This window comes from Heteronotia binoei, chromosome 1 (genome assembly GCF_032191835.1).
Source record: "Heteronotia binoei isolate CCM8104 ecotype False Entrance Well chromosome 1, APGP_CSIRO_Hbin_v1, whole genome shotgun sequence".
Lineage (NCBI taxonomy): Eukaryota > Metazoa > Chordata > Lepidosauria > Squamata > Gekkonidae > Heteronotia > Heteronotia binoei.
Window position 1 is genome coordinate 77,340,553 of NC_083223.1, and position 17,739 is coordinate 77,358,291.

The 17,739-nt window shown below is 42.1% G+C and overlaps 1 protein-coding gene across 1 annotated transcript in view; it reads right to left on the reverse strand.

The window, feature by feature from the left end:
- The window catches only part of ELOVL4 (ELOVL fatty acid elongase 4), a 57,735-nt gene extending 40,248 nt beyond the window's left edge, over nt 1-17,487 (reverse strand). The window contains exon 1 of the mRNA XM_060236413.1: nt 17,119-17,487. Coding sequence (XP_060092396.1) covers nt 17,119-17,206 — 88 coding nt within the window. The 5' untranslated portion in view covers nt 17,207-17,487. The remainder of the gene's footprint in view (nt 1-17,118) is intronic.
- Nucleotides 17,488-17,739: the final 252 nt, after the last annotated feature.

Below are 17,739 nucleotides of genomic sequence, written 5' to 3' on the forward strand. Positions count from 1 at the left end.
GCCTTGCAAAGTAAGCTATTATGTAGAAGTAAGCAAGATATAGGGAGAAGGAAGCAGTTGACAGCCAGTTGCTTGGGGGGTCTGATAAGAGCCCTCTGGGTGCCTGATTCGGCCCCTGGACTACATGTTTGACACCCCTGACTGAGCTTCAAAAGGTAACATATACTTTACAAAACAGAACAATAATCAAGAGAGGGACAATTCACCTATGCCAATATTTCTACATACATAAACAGGTAAGTCCTTTGTAATTTTCTTTTCATTTGAGCTCTAGGTGAAAGTCCAAACTCCCGCAGCTCAAGCAGTGGTGAAGACAGACTTCTGCACGCTGAAGTGAAGAGGCTGACTTCATCCTGAGATTAGGCAATCCTTGGATGCACAGTCATATATTTCAAAAATATTTCATAGGAGCTAAATGACACTATCCAGAACATTCAGACCTTGTTTTCACCCAAAGGCTTTCTCTAAGCATCAATTCACAGCAGGGCACTTCAAAAACGATCCACAACTTCAAACTCTTACAAACCAGTCAGAATATATATATATATATATATATATATATATATATATATATATATATATATATATATATATATATATATATATATATATATATATATATATATATATATATATATATATATATATATATATATAAAATATAAGCTTATAGTGTTTGTGAATACCTGTAGCTTTAAGAAGTACCAACTAGATTTCTTTACACAGAAGTGCAGCTTTGTTTCTCCACCACTTCTATCCATGAGACTCACTCTGGTTGCCAAATCCCCAGGTGCGTGCAGAGGATCCCCCAGTTTGGAGACCCTCCCGCACCTCAGGGTCATCAGAAAGTGGGGGGGGTGGAATTCTGTTGGGCACTCTATTATTCCCTATGGAGACCAATTCCAGTAGGGTATAATGGAAGATTGATCTGTGGGTATCTTGGGGGGGGGGGTTGTTTTTTGAGACAGAGGCACCAAATACAGCATAGCATCCAATGCCTCTCCTCAAAATACTCTCCAAGTTTCAGAAAGATTGGACCAAGGAGTCCAATTCTATGAGCTCCCAAAGAAGGTGCCCCTATCCATTATTTCCAATGGAGGGAAGGCATTTAAAAGGTGTGTAGTCCCTTTAAATGTGGTGGCCAGAACTCCCTTTGGAGTTCAATTATGCTAGTCACAACCTTGCTCTTGGTCCCACCCCAGTGTCTCCTGGCTCCACCCCCAAAGTCCCCAGATATGTACTGAATTGGACATGGCAACCCTATACCAAAGTCCTATCTGATACTGGCATCCCTATTACTATCACCCTTACAAAACATTACAGTGCTTCAAGAAGCAAACATTAGTTATTATTTTTTTTTTACTGCTGTTATGTCCATACAAATTATTTCATAGATCAACTACATTTGTGTCCAAGTAGCACCTTAGAGTCACTTAGTCAGATTCTTTTCAGAATCTAGCTGTTCTACTGCAGACCTACACAGTTACCTTTTGAAACTATCTTCTGTAGATTAATTTACAACTGCTGCCATCAAATAAGATGGTTTGATATAAAACAGACTTAGGGAAAAACAGATTTAGGGAAAATCATGTAAGGGGTTGGACGAGATGACCCTTGAGGTTACTTCCAGCTCTATGTTTGTGAGCAAAATTCATATGATCAAAGCCTACAGTGATCATAAAAACAAACACACACGTATACACACACACATATACATATATATTTATGTATATGCATGTGTGTGTGTCTGTCTTTGATATTATTTCTATATTTCTCCTTAGAAATCAAACATTAATCTCTTTAGCTGATTTCTAACTTCTATTTTATAACATAAAATCAGAACTGATCTTACATTAATTCAACTGCTGCTTAATGGGCAGTACTGGTGACCATCCATTACAGCTGACGAGACTGACAGAATAACTATATATATATATATATATATATATATATATATATATATATATATATATATATATACACCCACAGATACAACACACAAAGAAATTAGCCTTCTCTGAGGTCAAATGTATACAGCTTCTTCATTTCAGAATTACCAGTGTCTTTACCTGATTAGAACTGACAGAGTGACTGAGTGGTTCAGTGGATTAGAGTATTTGTCTTTCAAATCCTAAAACCCAGATTCTAATTTGATCACAAACAAAATGTCCGTATGCTAGGAAACGGCTCAAAAACAAATCTATACCTGGTGACATAAGTTTGCTGAATAATTACAGCCCAGACATTTGCATGTATACTCAGAAGTATGTTCTACCAAGTTCAAAAGGACTTACTCTCAGGTAAGTGTGCACTGGATTGCAATCTACGTTTTGCAATAATACTGACTTCCATAAAATTGAGATGAAGAAATGAACCTTCATTAAGACTGATGGAGGTCAATAGATTTTAAGTTATGAGCCATTCCTTTTAATAATTAAAAACACTAAAACCGTGATGAAATGCTTTAGAAACTTCTACCACTATTTTCAATGTGCTAACCGAGCATTGTAACTTCTTTTTTTACCATCAAGTTGCAGCCAACCTATGGTGACCCCACAGGGTTTTCTGCGCAAGAGACATTCAGAGGTGGTTTGCAATTGCCTTGCTCTGTGTAGTAACCCTGATATTCCTTGGTGGACTCCCATCTGAATGCTAACTAGGGCTGACCCTGCTTAGCTTCTGAGATCTAATGAGATCGAGATAGCCTGGGCTATTCAGGTCATGGTGATTGTAACACAGACTATGAGTAAACAGCATTTTATCTTTTACTATTCAGTGTGTGGAGGGAAAATCAATGATTGCAATCCAGTCAAAGTTTAAGCCCCAATTATTTCAGTGTAAGAGACTAAGCATGCATATGACTCTGCCACTGAAAACCAATGGGATTTAAAAGTGCTACATTTTGGCTGGATGATCATTGTGAATTGCATCCTGTCTTTTTCATCTGTACTGGCTTTGGAAAGCATTTGTTTGCTTTTGTTTTTAAGTTTAAAAATCTTGGTATATGTTCCTTTTATAATCTGAAATCAACATTCGGTTGAATTTTCATGTAAAAAGCAAATTAATTCCTTGGGCATAAATCACTACTCATTAATTCTTCTGGAGAGTGTTACCAAGTATTAATAGCTACACCTGCTATTTTCAGCACAAAGGCACTTACAGGGCCAATGTAGCACATCTCTCTGGCCAATCAGCATCTTGTCTTCTGATGCCTGCAACTGCATTACAGAGGGGGAAATCTTCCCTGTGAATAAATCTTAATAGCCCTTCCCAAGAATAGTTTTCTCTATGATTGCTCTCAACAGTCTTGCATATGCCATTGGAAAGTTTTATATTTGTACATCAACAAAAGCTCTTACATCACTTTAACAGATCACCTCTAGTTTACCTTAAATTTAATGAGGCTTATACACTGCTCAGTTTCAGAACTCAAGGGCAGGACTTTATGTACAAAAACAGTGACAAGATAGTCATTATATTTAGTCTATTCTGAACTGAATAACGCACTATGGAAAATAGTCTGTCATAAAACATCTGAGAGACTGATCTCTCAGATATCAATTATAACTCATTTGATTACCTGCAAACTTGTAGGAATTTTCCTCCTGTTACAAAGTCCATGAGACTCCTGAACAGCTGTTTCAAAGTGCATGTGTGCTGAAAATAAATTCAGATTTTTGTGCTTATTTTTCTTACAAAAACGTTCACAAATATACTCAAAAAGATGTAGATTACTGTTTGCCAGCTATATTATACGACTAGTGTGTAAGGGGTATAAAGACTTGAGACCTATTAGAATTGCAGTTGCCAGTGTGGAAAGTGAAAGAATAGATAATACAATTATTCCAAAACAGCTCTGGATTCATCAGCATACCAGCACCAGAGAAACTCATGTTGCTATTGTTCAAGAATCCACTTATAATTACAGACAAGGAACAGCATAGCCAACAAAAATTGTGACAGGGCTAGCAGAAAACTGTAGTGATACAAACTGTAGAATTTTGCTGCCATCTGAAGGGCTGTAATGGCAATACCTAAAATGCAATGAGCAATTCCAGTTCAAAACTGAAACAAAAAATATTTCAGCTGGCACTCAAGAGAGACCAAACTTATAGTGTCATCCTAAGCAGAGTTGCACTATTCTAACTCTATTGAAGCCAGTGAGCTTAGAAGAGTGTGATGGACTATAAGTCCTGGAGGGTGGTCTCCTTTCCCACTGCAAATATCTGGCCTCCTTACGTACAGTAACACACATATGCATTATGTCCAGCCCTTTCCTCCACCCACATCTTTTCATGAACACTCACATAATGTTGATAGTCAAAACAGATTTTCTAAAGATAAGACACTTGAAGTGATATAGATTCTCTATATAGTAACCATGGTCCTGTTGTAATCCTCTTGCAAATGTAAATTAGGTAGCCTACAACTAGGAAATATACCGGTATGTCCTTCTGTGATTTGCAAAAACACCAATTGGCAGGGAACTTTATTACCTCTTATGGCTATCCAGACCAAATGGCCGAGCCACACTGTTTTATCACCGTCAGTTTGCACTCTTAAACAACAAACTGCATGTATTTCAGCCCACAATACCTGATCCCTTCATCTGATGAAGAGTGCTTATAGAGCACTCGAAAGCTTACGTTCTCAATAAAACTTGGTTGGTCTTAAAGGTGCAAATTGACTCTTGGTTTGTTCAGCTGCTTCAGACCAACACGGCTGCCCTCTTAGATCTATCTACACGATCCTGTTGGTTAATGTAGGCTAATATTTAAACAACAGGAAAGCAAGATGACTGAACCATCCATTACATATATTTTGTGGGTTGACAGCTACACCTGGTTGTTGTGAAATAATTAAATAAGGATTAGATAGAGCTGTGACAAATAGTTCTGCACCAGTGTGGCACAGTCAGTGTTTCCACCAAGGTTGGAATTTGGAACAGAAGTCCAGGGCTCTGGCTCACCAATATATCAGAGGGAGGATACAAAAGCAGACTCATCCATCCATCCACTCACACACTTATGCAAGGGCTTCTAAAAGCACATAACTACAGAACAAAGTTTGAGTCCAGTGGCACCTTTAAGACCAATGAAGTTTTATTCATGGTATAAGCTTTTGTGTACAAGCACACTTTGTCAGGTACCAGTACCTAACTACATCACTGAGCGCAGTAGCTGCTACAGTTGTCAGTTGGGATACTGGAAAATCCAAATCCAAAATTCTCCTTAGCTGTAAAGAAAACTAGAATGCCTCACAGAGTTCCTACAAGGCTAAAATGTATTTTGTGCTCCTTGGAGAAAGGATAAGGAACCCATGTAACAAAGTGAATGCACTGAGCACTACAACTCCCATGCTGTATAGTGATCAATGCATTGATTCCAAGTCAAACAGCATTTTTTTTTAGAAAAAGATATGTAAATATTTAAAAAAAGATAAAATACAGCACACCATATTTTTTTAAAAGTTCCATTTCTCCAAATTAAAGTGTCTATTTCACCCTAAAATCAAACTTGTCAGCATGTGGGATATATGTCCGTATGGTATGTATGTGCTTATGCATGTGAATGCTGCTTACCTTCCAGTAGCAGCTCAACACAGTACAGCCAAGCATTTGCTTCTGGAGAAGTTCTTCTCCCAGCCACATTCTACATTGATAGAATGTGGGTAAAGTACCATCAAGTCACAGCAGACGTATTGCAATGCTATAGGTTTTAAATGCAAGAGACATTCAATGGTGGTTCATCATTGCCTTCATCGGAATTAAAACTCTGCAATTCCCTTTTGGCACTGGTCTCCCAGCCAAATACTAACCAGGGCCAACCTTACTTAGCTTCTGAGATCTGACAAAATAGGCTAGCCTGGGAAATCCAGGTCAGGGCTTATAGTTACCAACTACTCATGCATAATTTGAATGAATAAAAACTGGACTGGGGTAAAAGTCTTGCTGGCAGGCAATGAACTCATGGATGAGGCAAGATAGGGAATGCTGACCCAGTTACCTGGACAATAGGGATGTGTCTCTATATTTATGCTATTGTCATGACTGAGATCACACAGCAAGCAAATCCTTTCAAGTTAGAAGAAAAATGCACAACAGCAATCTGAGGAAACTGATTACAAATATGCAAGGAAAATGCACAAAATAAAGGAAAGCTGTTTTTTCACAGACATACATTAGCCCTCTAGAAAGGAAACTTTTGCATGTGAAATCATAACTATGAAAATCTGATGCAGCATTACTTTGTATAATTATATACATCTGAGAAGAAACAAACAGCAATTGCTGCTTCTAATAAGCACCACTACCAAGTTATAGCCTTTCTCAGAAAAAAAACAGCCAACTAAAAATACAGAAATTTATTCTAGAAATGAATGAAAGTATAAGCACAACTCATTTTTATACATGGAGTTCATTCAAGAAAAATTCCAGGTTCTTGGAGAATTCCCATTCATCTTATTGGAAATTTGCCCCAGGCTACAGTTGTATCTACAACTGGTGGAATAAGAAAATATCTGCAGGAAAGTACCTCAAAAAATCATGAATGTCAACATCTAAAATGCTATATTTTTACTATTTAAACAAAAGCAGTCGTCAGAGATATAGGCATTCTTCCATGAACTTGCTGATGTCTCATATAGTCATTAAAGTCATTCTGTAGTGATACTGTCTTTCCTATAGACAACACATTGGTTTTGACTTCCTTGTTGGGTGGTAAGAAAGCCCCATCTATTGGGAATGTGGAGTATTTTAAAGGACTTCAGAACTCACATGAACTCACATTCCACAAAGAGAGTTTCAGGTGGGTGCTGGTCAACAGTAAAAGAGCTAGATTCAAGTCCAGTGGCACCTTAAAAAGAGCTGTCCACAAAGAGCAGTCCTTTGACATTACAGCAGGTACTTCAATATGACTGGAGCAGTATATTTGCCCATGGGATTTGGTAAAAACTTCTGCTTGGCTGTGTGAGAACAATGCAATGTGTTAATTTTTGAATATTTTAAAGTTATAAATTGCTCAAATCCTGGAAGTAAAAGTCATTATCACCTCATCTCCTTGCAGGATGCTCTAAGCTATTTGTATGAAAACATACTGTTGCAGTGAAAGTTAACAATTTGCAGAACAGCAATCAAAATGATTGCATGCAGGATTGATCCTGCAAAAGCAGAAGTCGCATTTTCATTCAAATGGTTGTGCTTAGAACATGTGGTAAGAAGATGAGTGACCTTCCTGGACTTATGCTTGCCTTGAGCCTTCTAGCAAGAGAGGCAAAGTTGAATCCAGAAGACAGGAATATCTAGGAAAATATACAACTCATTTCAATTCACATTGCTCCCACATGCGGATTTCAGCCCATTTGCAATCATGCCTTCTAACTTCCACTTGTCACAATGTGGCTGTCTTTGAAGTATTATATGTCCAGAACTACAGCCTATGCATTCACAGGGACTTGAATGCAGAATTACCTGCTGTAACATCAGGTAACTATGTATGCTTTAAATGTAGATTCATTCCACTCCAAGTGCTATTGTGATCCTTTAAAATTCTCCACAGCTCACAACAGACAGGTGTATTCTTATCATACAGTGGGGAAGTAGTAACCAATGTCCTAGTAGTAGGAAACAAGGAATGGGCAAAAACTATTCTGTGTTTGAGACACTAGCAAATTAAAAACAACGGCTCTCTTATCTCTCTAATTATATAATTTGCACTTTCAGTCTACAGAACGCTGATCTCATCTTTAACCAGTACAGTTAACATTTTCAGTTAGTTTATTCTGTTGAACTGGCCTTGTGAGTGCTCAGTTAAAGTTGCCAGCTTTGGGTTGAGAAATACCAGGAGATTTTGTAGGTGGAGCCTGAAGAAGGCAGGTTTGGGGAAGGGAAGGACTTCAATGGGATATAATGCCATATAAGCACAATAGGAAGTCCGGCACTAAGTAGACCCAATCAAAACCTTGTCAAGGCAATGATACTAGCGGGGAAGGCGGTTATCGCTTTGGGGTGGAAAGATAAAAGTAAATGGTCAATAGAAATCTGGCACAGCTATTTGTTTGATTACATACAGTCTGACATCGTGGCAACAATCAACAAGGATTCCACGTGGGAAGATAAAGTCAAGGAAATCGAGACCAGATGGAATCCTTATTTAGAGTGGATCTCAGGAGAAACAAGGAAGGACATTCAGTGGAAGATCAGGACTTTGTGCCCTTGGCTGAGGGGAAGACTAAGAGAAGATGGGGAGGGTTGGGGGGGGGTTATTTGTAATTCCAACATTCATATGCTGTAATGGCCAATTGTACAAGAGTCAATAAAACATAAAAATATTTATTTAAAAAAAATAATAATGCCATATAGGGCACCTTTCAAAGTGACCATTTTCTCCAGGAAAGCTGATATCTGCCCCCCATAAATGAATCATAATCCCAGGAGATCTTCAGCCAGCACCTGGAAGTTGGCAATCCTACATGCCCAAATCAGAATTAATTTGAAAAACTTCTACTGGCCATTACTTCAAGTGCATGCAGAGACAGCACAAAGGCAATGGTGAGAAGGCCCAGAATAGGGCTTGGGAAGCAAAAGGCCTTCTTGTGTTTTAACTCACAGCAGCCAAAGTTCTGCAATACTGGTACTTCTGCTAGTCGTGGCTTACACTGCGCACTCTCCAATCTTACAAACCTTCAAATGTACATTCTGCCTTCACCGAAACAGTATATCAACATATCTAATTATTAATGTTACCTTATCTGTAGATACTTTAGATTTAAGAGATTGAGGTCACGAATAGACAAGACAGATCTTTCTACAAAGAAAAGCCTCAAGCTTAGGGTTGCCAGGTCTGTGTTAGGGGTATGCATTCGGTTCGGCCGAACCGAATCAACCGCTGAATCACCCCTGATTCAGCTGTATACGGAATCGCATACAGCCGAATCCAATTGGGGCCCATTATGCAGGAGCCGAGTATGGCTCCCCGTATACTTCCGTATAGATATTCGGAAGTATACGGAAATCCATGGAAAAGGCGGGAAAGGGGCTTCTGCAGCCTCAGAGGAGCTGCTTGCCTCCTTTCCCGCCTTTGGTAGCCTTTTCCCGCCTCTCCCATAGCCTCCCTGGGATCAGGGAGGGGGGAGGGGGAAGAGGAGCCCCAGCAGCCAATCCAAAGTATGCATTTGCAAAATGCATTGCGAATGCATGCTTTGCAGGGCTGTTGTGTAGCTGATCCCCCAGCCATCAGCAACATTGTTGTTCTTTTGATCTTTTGCTTACTTGGGTATCCAAGTAAGCACTGTTGTCTGGCCAATCACAGAGCAGTGCTATTTTTTGAAACTGCTCTCTGTAGGGCCAGAGAACCTTTTTAAGGAGTCTGCCTGGCTGGACTCCTCCATTGCTGCTGTGTTGGTGTGAGAGAGAGATTGTGCTGTGCTGGCCCTTGGCCTCAGTTGCTGCTGCTCTCTCTCAGCCTTACCAGACTAGCCTGGAGTAGAGAAGACGTCTAAGGTAAGACAGTCTTGGGGTTATTGTTTTTATTTTAGTTGGTAAAAGGACTTTTTAAGACTCAGAGTCCCTTTACTTATCCAGATTTGGGTGTTGGGTAGCTTATTTGGGGTTAGGGGGTTCTGCTGGGGCAGGGGCCTGGGGTAGCGGGATTTGCCAATTTGTCCATATCTTACTTTAGTGAGAGGACTTTTAAAAGTGCAGTGTCCTTTTACTTTTCCTGATTTGGGTGGCTTGTATTTCTTGGGGTTAGGGTGAAGTGTTTTTTTTTTGGGGGGGAGGGGTTGGTAAAGTTCCTGTATTGTTAAAAGTTAAGTTTTTTACTGTTTTAAAAGGATTCTGTGTTTGATTTGTTGCTGCTGTGTTGTGCTGCTGTTGTTCCTTTTCTCTTCTGGTTCTAGTTCTTGGGGGGGGGGGCTGTTTGTCCTAATTTTCATTGTTTAAAAACCACTTTTTTAACAGTTGAGTTTCTTGGCCTTCTCCTGTTGCCCCTTTTCCTGGTTCTGTTTTTTTTTGGGGGGGGGAAGCTGGCACCTGGGTGAGAGACCCAGAACCAGCAGGCTTGTTGTGCTTAGCCAGCTCTCCCCATGTTGTTTGGGGTAGGGCTGGAGAGCTGGCATCTGTAGACTGTGTGTTCTGTGGCAGGGAAGCTGGCACCTGGGTGAGACACCCAGAGCCAGCATGCTTGTTGTGCTTGGCCAGCTCTCCCTGCGTTCTTTGGGGCAGGCTGTAGAGCTGGCAGCTGTAGATTGTGTGTTCTGTGGCCGGGAAGCTGCCACCTGGGTGAGAGACCCAGAGCCAGCATGCTTGTTGTGCTTGGCCAGTTCTTCCTGCATGCTTTGGGGCAGGGCTGGAGAGCTGGCATCTGGGTTTGCTGCAGCCAGGTCTGCAGAGCAGACCTTGAGCAGGTTGTGTTTTGTGTGGCAGGGTTCATAGAGTAGATAGATGTATATAGTGCATTTGGGTCCTATAGAGATTCTCTGGTGTGAAGTTAGGTTTGGCTTTGGGTGCCCCAGAAATTGGACCCCCTGGCCCAATCTTTTTGGGACTTGGAGGGTTTGTAGGGGAGAGTCCTCTGCAGGTCTCCTGCAAATTTGGGGGCTCTCCCTCAAACCCCCTCCCCTCCAGGCAGCTTCAAATATACCCTATTTGCCATTGATTTCAATGGCCCATAGGGTATAATGAGGCCGTATATTCGGTAATAGCTGCGCATCTACCGTATATGCGGCTATTCCGACTATGGAATTCAGAAATATACGGGATTCCGTATTCCCCCTCCCCCCCGTATATTTCCGAATCCGTGTACTACCGATTTTTTTTTTTTGTACATCCCTAGTCTGTGTTAGAAAATACTTGGAGACCTTAGGAGCCTCCATTTGTTATTATATTCCAGTGATACAAAGATAGCAAAGACTTGGGGAGGGGATGAGCCTCAGCATGGTACAATGCCACCGAGTCCACCCTTCAAAGCAGCCATTTTCTCCAGTGGTGCTGATCTCTGCCAGCTGGGGATCAGTTGTAAAAGTAGGAGATCTCCAGGCCCCATGTGAAAGCTAGCAACCCTAATCAAGCTGCAGAAAAATATGAAATCTAAACAAACAAACAAACAACTGGGAATTTAAAACCCCCAAAATAACAGAAACATCTGTCATTTTAAGAAACCCATGCTCTCAGTGACTGTTGCTGAGCAACCACAACATTATTTCCAGCCTTCAAGTCTTGGTTTCTGTTAGTAAAAGGCACAGGGGAGGGGCCAAGGCCCTTTCCAGAATTATTTGAGGGATGACTAATTGGAGCCAAGCCCACCAGTGACCACCAGGCTAGCTGTTGTCATGACTAGGACCTGGCTGCTTGCTAGTGCTCAACAGCAGCTGTCCCATAAAAAGTGTGGCACAGTAATTCCAGACTATGTTCTAGGAGACCAAAGTTCCAATCTCCATTTGGCTATGGAAGCTCACTGTGACCTTTGGCAAGACACACTCTCAGCTTAACCTACTTCAAAGGGTTGTTGTAAGGAAAAATGGAGAGAAGGAGAAACATGTAAGCTTCTTTAGTTCCCTAGTAGAAAGGAAGGTGGCACTCAACCTCACTCAACCATGGAAACCTGCCAGGTGACCTTGGGTCTGTCAAAATCTCTCAGCCTAACCTACCCTCATAAGGTTGTTGCTATGAGGATTAGGTGGAGGAGGGGAGAATAGTGAGAAAAGCTGCTTTGGTCCCCAGTCAGGGAGAAAAGCAGGATATAAATAAAAAATAAGCAAATAAATAAGTATATGTGAAGTAAAATATATAGAATAAAAAAATATAACTATGTAAAAGCAGGTTGGACGGAGAGAAGAAAACAGAGAAGTTGCCAGGAGTGGGGAAAGAGAAAATAGTGTGGAGAGGGGAACACAGTAGAAAGTAAGGTAACGCTCTTCAAGTCCTCACAGGCTACCATGCAACTGGGCCCAGCTTAGCCAGCACCACACAACTCTGCCCAGCCCAGCTGCTGGAACCATGCAACTAGGCCAGACTTTTCCCAGGGAGATGGAAGGAGGGAAAGCTGAAGACGGGGATGGGGTGGGTGGCAGATACAGGTAGGTTTGCTGGTGGATGGGAAGAAGAGAAGGAAGGAGGAAAAGGGCTATGTTAGCTTTCAGAGAAGGGACAGAAGAAATAGTGGGGGGAGAGGAAAATGAGATGCCCCCTGCAAATCCTCCATTTGTTATTATATTCCAGTGATACAAAGATAGCAAAGACTCTGTTCTGTCATTTGTTTAATTCAAGCAACAGCTTCCACACCACAATGAAATATAAAATAGCTGTTTGCTGAACAGTCTTGAGGATCACTTACAGCTAGATTCTGCCACTTCTGCTGTCTTTACAAACTCCCTAGTTTCTCATCATGCCAGCTGGACCAGCACAGAGGACTAGAAATTCAACCAGAGGCTCGAACACTACAATCCTAAACAGAGTTACACCCTTCTAAATCCAGTGAAGTTAATCAGCTTAGAAGGGTGTAACTTTGTTTAGGATTTCATTGCTAATCCCATAAACTGTGAATTTAAGGGCTGCCTCATACATTTTTTGCTACAGTACCTCACCTTCTCTCCCCCTTCCACTGCTTGCTATAGAGGGTCATGAAATTTTCTGGAATAGTATACTACACCTCATGAGTGAAAAATGGTTTACGTGCCTCATGCATGCATATAAGTGCGTTCTGCTCTTTCTTGGGGATCTCTGTGGGCAATAGCAAGGAACCTACAGTACTGTTATACTGTATTCCAGAGTGTAAAATTATCATTTTGAACCTAAACCTAAAGACATACTCATTTTTTTTAACAGTCAACACAATATCTGTCCTTATGAATGCCCCATTGCTTTACAACTATGTGCATAAGCAAACCTAACATTCAAGTCTACCTAGGTAGAAATAGATATGCGTGAAGGACCCATGGGAGGAGAAACAGAAGGACAAATGGAATCTCTGACAAAAAGTCACTACCAAGAAATCACATCACATCAAGGTGATAACAGATGTGTGTGAACTGGGAGTTTCTTACATGATTTGAGTTATGAAGAAAGAATACCAAAAAATTTGAGAATCTGCTTTCAGATACATGGGAGTGCTGGAAACAATGAAGGGAAACTGTGTAGGTGTCATAGCGAGAATAAAATTACTTCATGCATTGAGCAATGTTGCCATGTAGTGATGTTTCAATATGGCGAAATGTCATTCATTGAGCAATATGAGCACTCGGCAAAGACTTTATGATACGATTGCTGGGCAAGGCCACAGCACAGTATAATTTCAAGATGAAATGGATTGAGTAATGATGCTGCAGAGCAATGGAAGTTCTGATTTATCTGTGGAGTGGCATCATCTGTGGAATCAAAACCACACCAATATTTGCATACATATTTTGATTGCAAAAGCTTTGGAAAAACGGGTATGGTGTTTTGCCCCATTATTTTAAAAGGGAAAAGAGGAATCAGTAATGAATAAAGCAGTACCATTTCCTGACCTGTGAAAGACTCATCCAGACCCCTGTTGATTTCTAGAACTTTTCAGTAAAGCAGATAACATAACAAGCATATACTGTGAAGCAACATTAGGTTAGAGAGAATGGATTGTCTTATTCTAGTCTTTTTCCTACTCAAAGTTTAAGCAGAGTTAAAAGAAGAACTGGCACAACAGAGTAAGAGCAACATCTGTGAGCCAGAAGTCCCTGGTTTAATTTTCTGCAAAGTCACGAAATGTTACCAGGTGATGTTAAGCATAGTGTTCAGTCTTACTCCTTTGTAACACTGGTGATAATAATATTGACAGAAATAACTTAAAGAGAGCTGTTGTAATGGTTACATAGATAATGAATGTGAAGGACACTGAATGCCCATGAAAAAATCTATAGGACTGCATCTGAAGGTGCTGTTCTGCTGGCAGACTTCCACTTCCAGGCAGAGAAAGGGAAGCTAATTTTTGCCAATGCCTCCTGCCACTAAAGACCCCCATTGTGCCCCCTACACTATTCCTGAAAGTCTCTTGAGCCAGCCACCACACAAGCAGAATTTTGGGACACTCAGTGGGGGAGGTGCAGAAGTCCCACTCCATATATCAAATCCAAAGCATAACTGGACACAGTGGTAATATTTCAGAAAATTAAGTGAGAAAATTGCATTGTGATGTGGTTATTTGAAGTGATGGGAAACAACAAAGCATTGCCATAGCATAACATCCGTTTTAAATAGGGCTTGGGTGGTGATTCCATAATTTCAGCAGCCAATCAAATGAATGGAGTTATGCAACTAGTGTGTTTGAAGGACTCCTCCCAAGGCATTTATGAGGTGATGATATTGTCATGACATTGCATCACACTAACCTAGTGCCACCGATATAAGTAATTATAAAAAGTTATATACACACCTAAATCACTGAATAAACTCAAGCACCCTAACAGCCTGAGCCTAGCCATATTTACTTGCAAGTAATCCCCATTAATTTAGATATCTAAAGAATACAACGGAAGACTTACATTTCTATCCCCACAACTTGCCCTTACCATGCTCACTGAACGATCTGAAACACTTTAGAGTTACATGAAAAATCCTGCTTGAATTTTTATAAATAAAAAAGAATACTTTGCAATTACAGAAACTCAGCCCATATCATGTGGTTGATAACAGGCTACATAGAGAAGCATTTAAGGGAAAAGAAATTAGGAACAGTTTTCTTAGCAATCAAGATGGCATCTGGTAATCCCTCAGAAAACATCTAAGTGACTTCTGTTAAAAGCACTTACTGTAGAAGTCTTGCTGACAATTTACTCCATGCTACTGGGATGGATTCTCCTCATCTTTCAGAAACTATATTTTGTCTGGTACTATTTATTGTACAGTGAAGTACACAGTAGCAGATCAGATATAAATAACAACTATCAAAACACTTCATCATTGAAATCTTTTCTGGGTTTTTTTTTTAAACCTGTTTGGATGTGACTAGTTTAGCAGTTTGGCATTATCTACATGGGAACAGATAAATTGGGGGGGGGGCCTAGTACCAAAGTAATACTGAACATGTACCAAACTAACATTGAACATGTACTTCTTCTGTATCTTACTCCCCCTTTGGAAGAAGGTACATGTTGCATTCATATATCTGAGATGGTGAAATTGCAAAAGGAGGCAGATATGGGTCTCCCTGAACATGAGATTAAGTTACAACTGAAGAAACAGCAGAAAGAGGTGGTGACAGGAAAGACAAGGAAGCTCATGCAGCCAAGGGTCCTAGAGTCCATAGTCAAGGATGCATCCATCCCATCATTCCACACCATGAAAGTGATTCTGTATCGCAGAATCATGTTGGTTTTTGAAAGAACTGGTTGGTTATCGTTATAACTGGATAAAGTCATCTTCACATACAGGTTTTAATGCACACATGAAACATTTTATGGATTTGGCAAGCATGCATTGATAGCTTTCTCTACAGCACAGTTATAATCCTTGGAGCCAGGCTTGGATTTAGTGAAAAACAAGTTTCCACTGCATAACCTGTCAAGCAACCCTAAGTTGCTGCCCAAGTGTCTCTATTATCAACCTTCATCTGTAATCTGTCTGCAACTATGAAGTTGTTCCACTAATGCCAATCTTAAATGCCACCATTCTGAACTATTTCACAATTCATGATCTGAGTCCATGCCTTCCTGGTTACTGCACCTCCAGCTTCTTCGTGATAGTGTTAATCCCACAATTACTGGATCTCAGCTCAAAAATGAAAGAGAAAAAGCCTGATCGTCGACACCATGAAACTGAAATGAGATCAGGCCCTGCAGTATATTTTGCTTAATACTAAAAAAAAAAGCAGATATATTACATAGCATAGAAGAACAAGAGTCCAGTAACACCCTAAAGACTAACACAATTTGTGGCAGGATATAAGCTTTCATGAGTCAGTGCTCACTTCTTCAGATATCTTTAAAGTACTACTGGACTCTTGCTCTTTTCTACTGCTACAGACAGACTAACAATGCTATTGAGCTATTCTGTACAGCATAAGAGAGGAAAATGGCTCACAACATTTAGTTTGCTTAGGGGGAAAAAAAAAACCAGAATGCACCTGTAACCAGTATTCATCCAACATGCTAAGCAAATGCATTGCCTCAGGGCAATGAAAAAATAAATTTGCAGGATGGCCTCCACATGTGCGGTTGAATCAATGGAAGATAGTATGCGAGTCTGCGGATATGCGAAAATCGCACAATTCTCCTTTTCAATGGCACTTATCTCCCGCTACTGTGAGAAACTGCCCCTGTCCAGCGAGCCAGGTGCTGAGAGTTAAAAAGTGGCTGTCAGGAAGTGAGCAGCCAAGCGAAAACCAACACCTATAAGTGATCCATGTTGCTGCAATTTAGCATCCTTTACAATGCATAAAAAAAAAAAATGTTCAGAATTAGTGGCAGGGATCATAGCATTCCTACCTGACAGGTGGACTAAGCCCAGGGCTCAAATGCTCCCCTGCTGTCAAATTTACCGACCTGGGTATTCTTCCTCAACCTAAACTACCTGGAGGGGGGGGAGCATGAAATGGAGAAGGGGCGCTCGCTCCATGCCAAATAAGCGTGAAAGGCAGACAATGGACGGGAACTTCAGCTTCTCCCTGCCGCTGGAAATGATAAGACTCTGGGGTCTCCCCTTCAGGCAAGAGTCACCGCGATGGCTAGCTCCGTCCGAGGAGAGGCGGTGGCGAAAACCAGGCCCCAAGCGGCCCGCTGGCTTTCAGCCCTGCTGCCTCCGAGAGGCCAACCGGCTTTAGACAAGAAGCACCACGGGGCCATTTTGACCGCTGTGTGACAGTGACAGCAGCAGCAGCAGGGGGGGGGGGGGGCACACAAGCAGGCAGGCGGGCGAGACTCGTCCTTCGGTGGGGAACGACGCAGCCTAAAGACATGGTGGGGTGGGGAGGGGGTGGGAGGTGGCGGCAGCTAGCTGTAGACAGTGGAGAAGAGCTGGCAGGTGCAGCCTAGCATGAAGAAGGCAGGCGGGCGGGCTGCAGCGAGCGGGCTCGGAGGAGACTGCCTGCGGGGAGCTCAGCGCCGCCAAGCCTGGCTGCAGGCGACGCGTCGCCGGCCGGCGCTCTTGGTTACCTCGGATGCTCCAGGACCAGCGGTAGAGCTCGAACGTTTCATTGACCACGTTGGCGAAAAGGCCCGGCCCTCCAACGAAGCGATCCATGGCTGGCTGGCTGGCTGGCGAGCGAGCAGCAGCAGCGGCGGTGGACGAGGAGGGCAGACTCCGCAGGGGTGGGGGGGAGGGCGCGTGAGGTCTGTGGCTCTGCTGCGGGGCTGCTGCTGCTGCCGCTGCTACTCCCCTTCTCGACCTCAGAATGAAATTTAAATCTCTGTCACCGGGTGTCTATCTCCAGGCTCCTCCTCGCATCAGCCGACTCCCGTGCCCAAGGGCAGGGAGGGGACGGAGAGGCAAAAGAACAGGCGCCGAGGCTGCTGCTGCTGCTGCTGTGGCACCTGGGATGGTCCGCAACGCTTAGCTCGGCTTGCGTCACGTGGTCCACGCAGACCATTCTCTTTCTTTGCCCCCCCCCTCCCTTCCCTGTGGCATCCCATAGACCAGGGCGCTTGCCGGGCCGCGCAGGCGCGTGGAAGGGCAATTCGCCGGCTGCGTTGCCAAATGAGGGCGTTCCTGCAACCTTCCCTTCCTTGGTCCTGCACAAGGTTGCGGGTTAGGAGGTTACGCTATTTCGTGCTTTC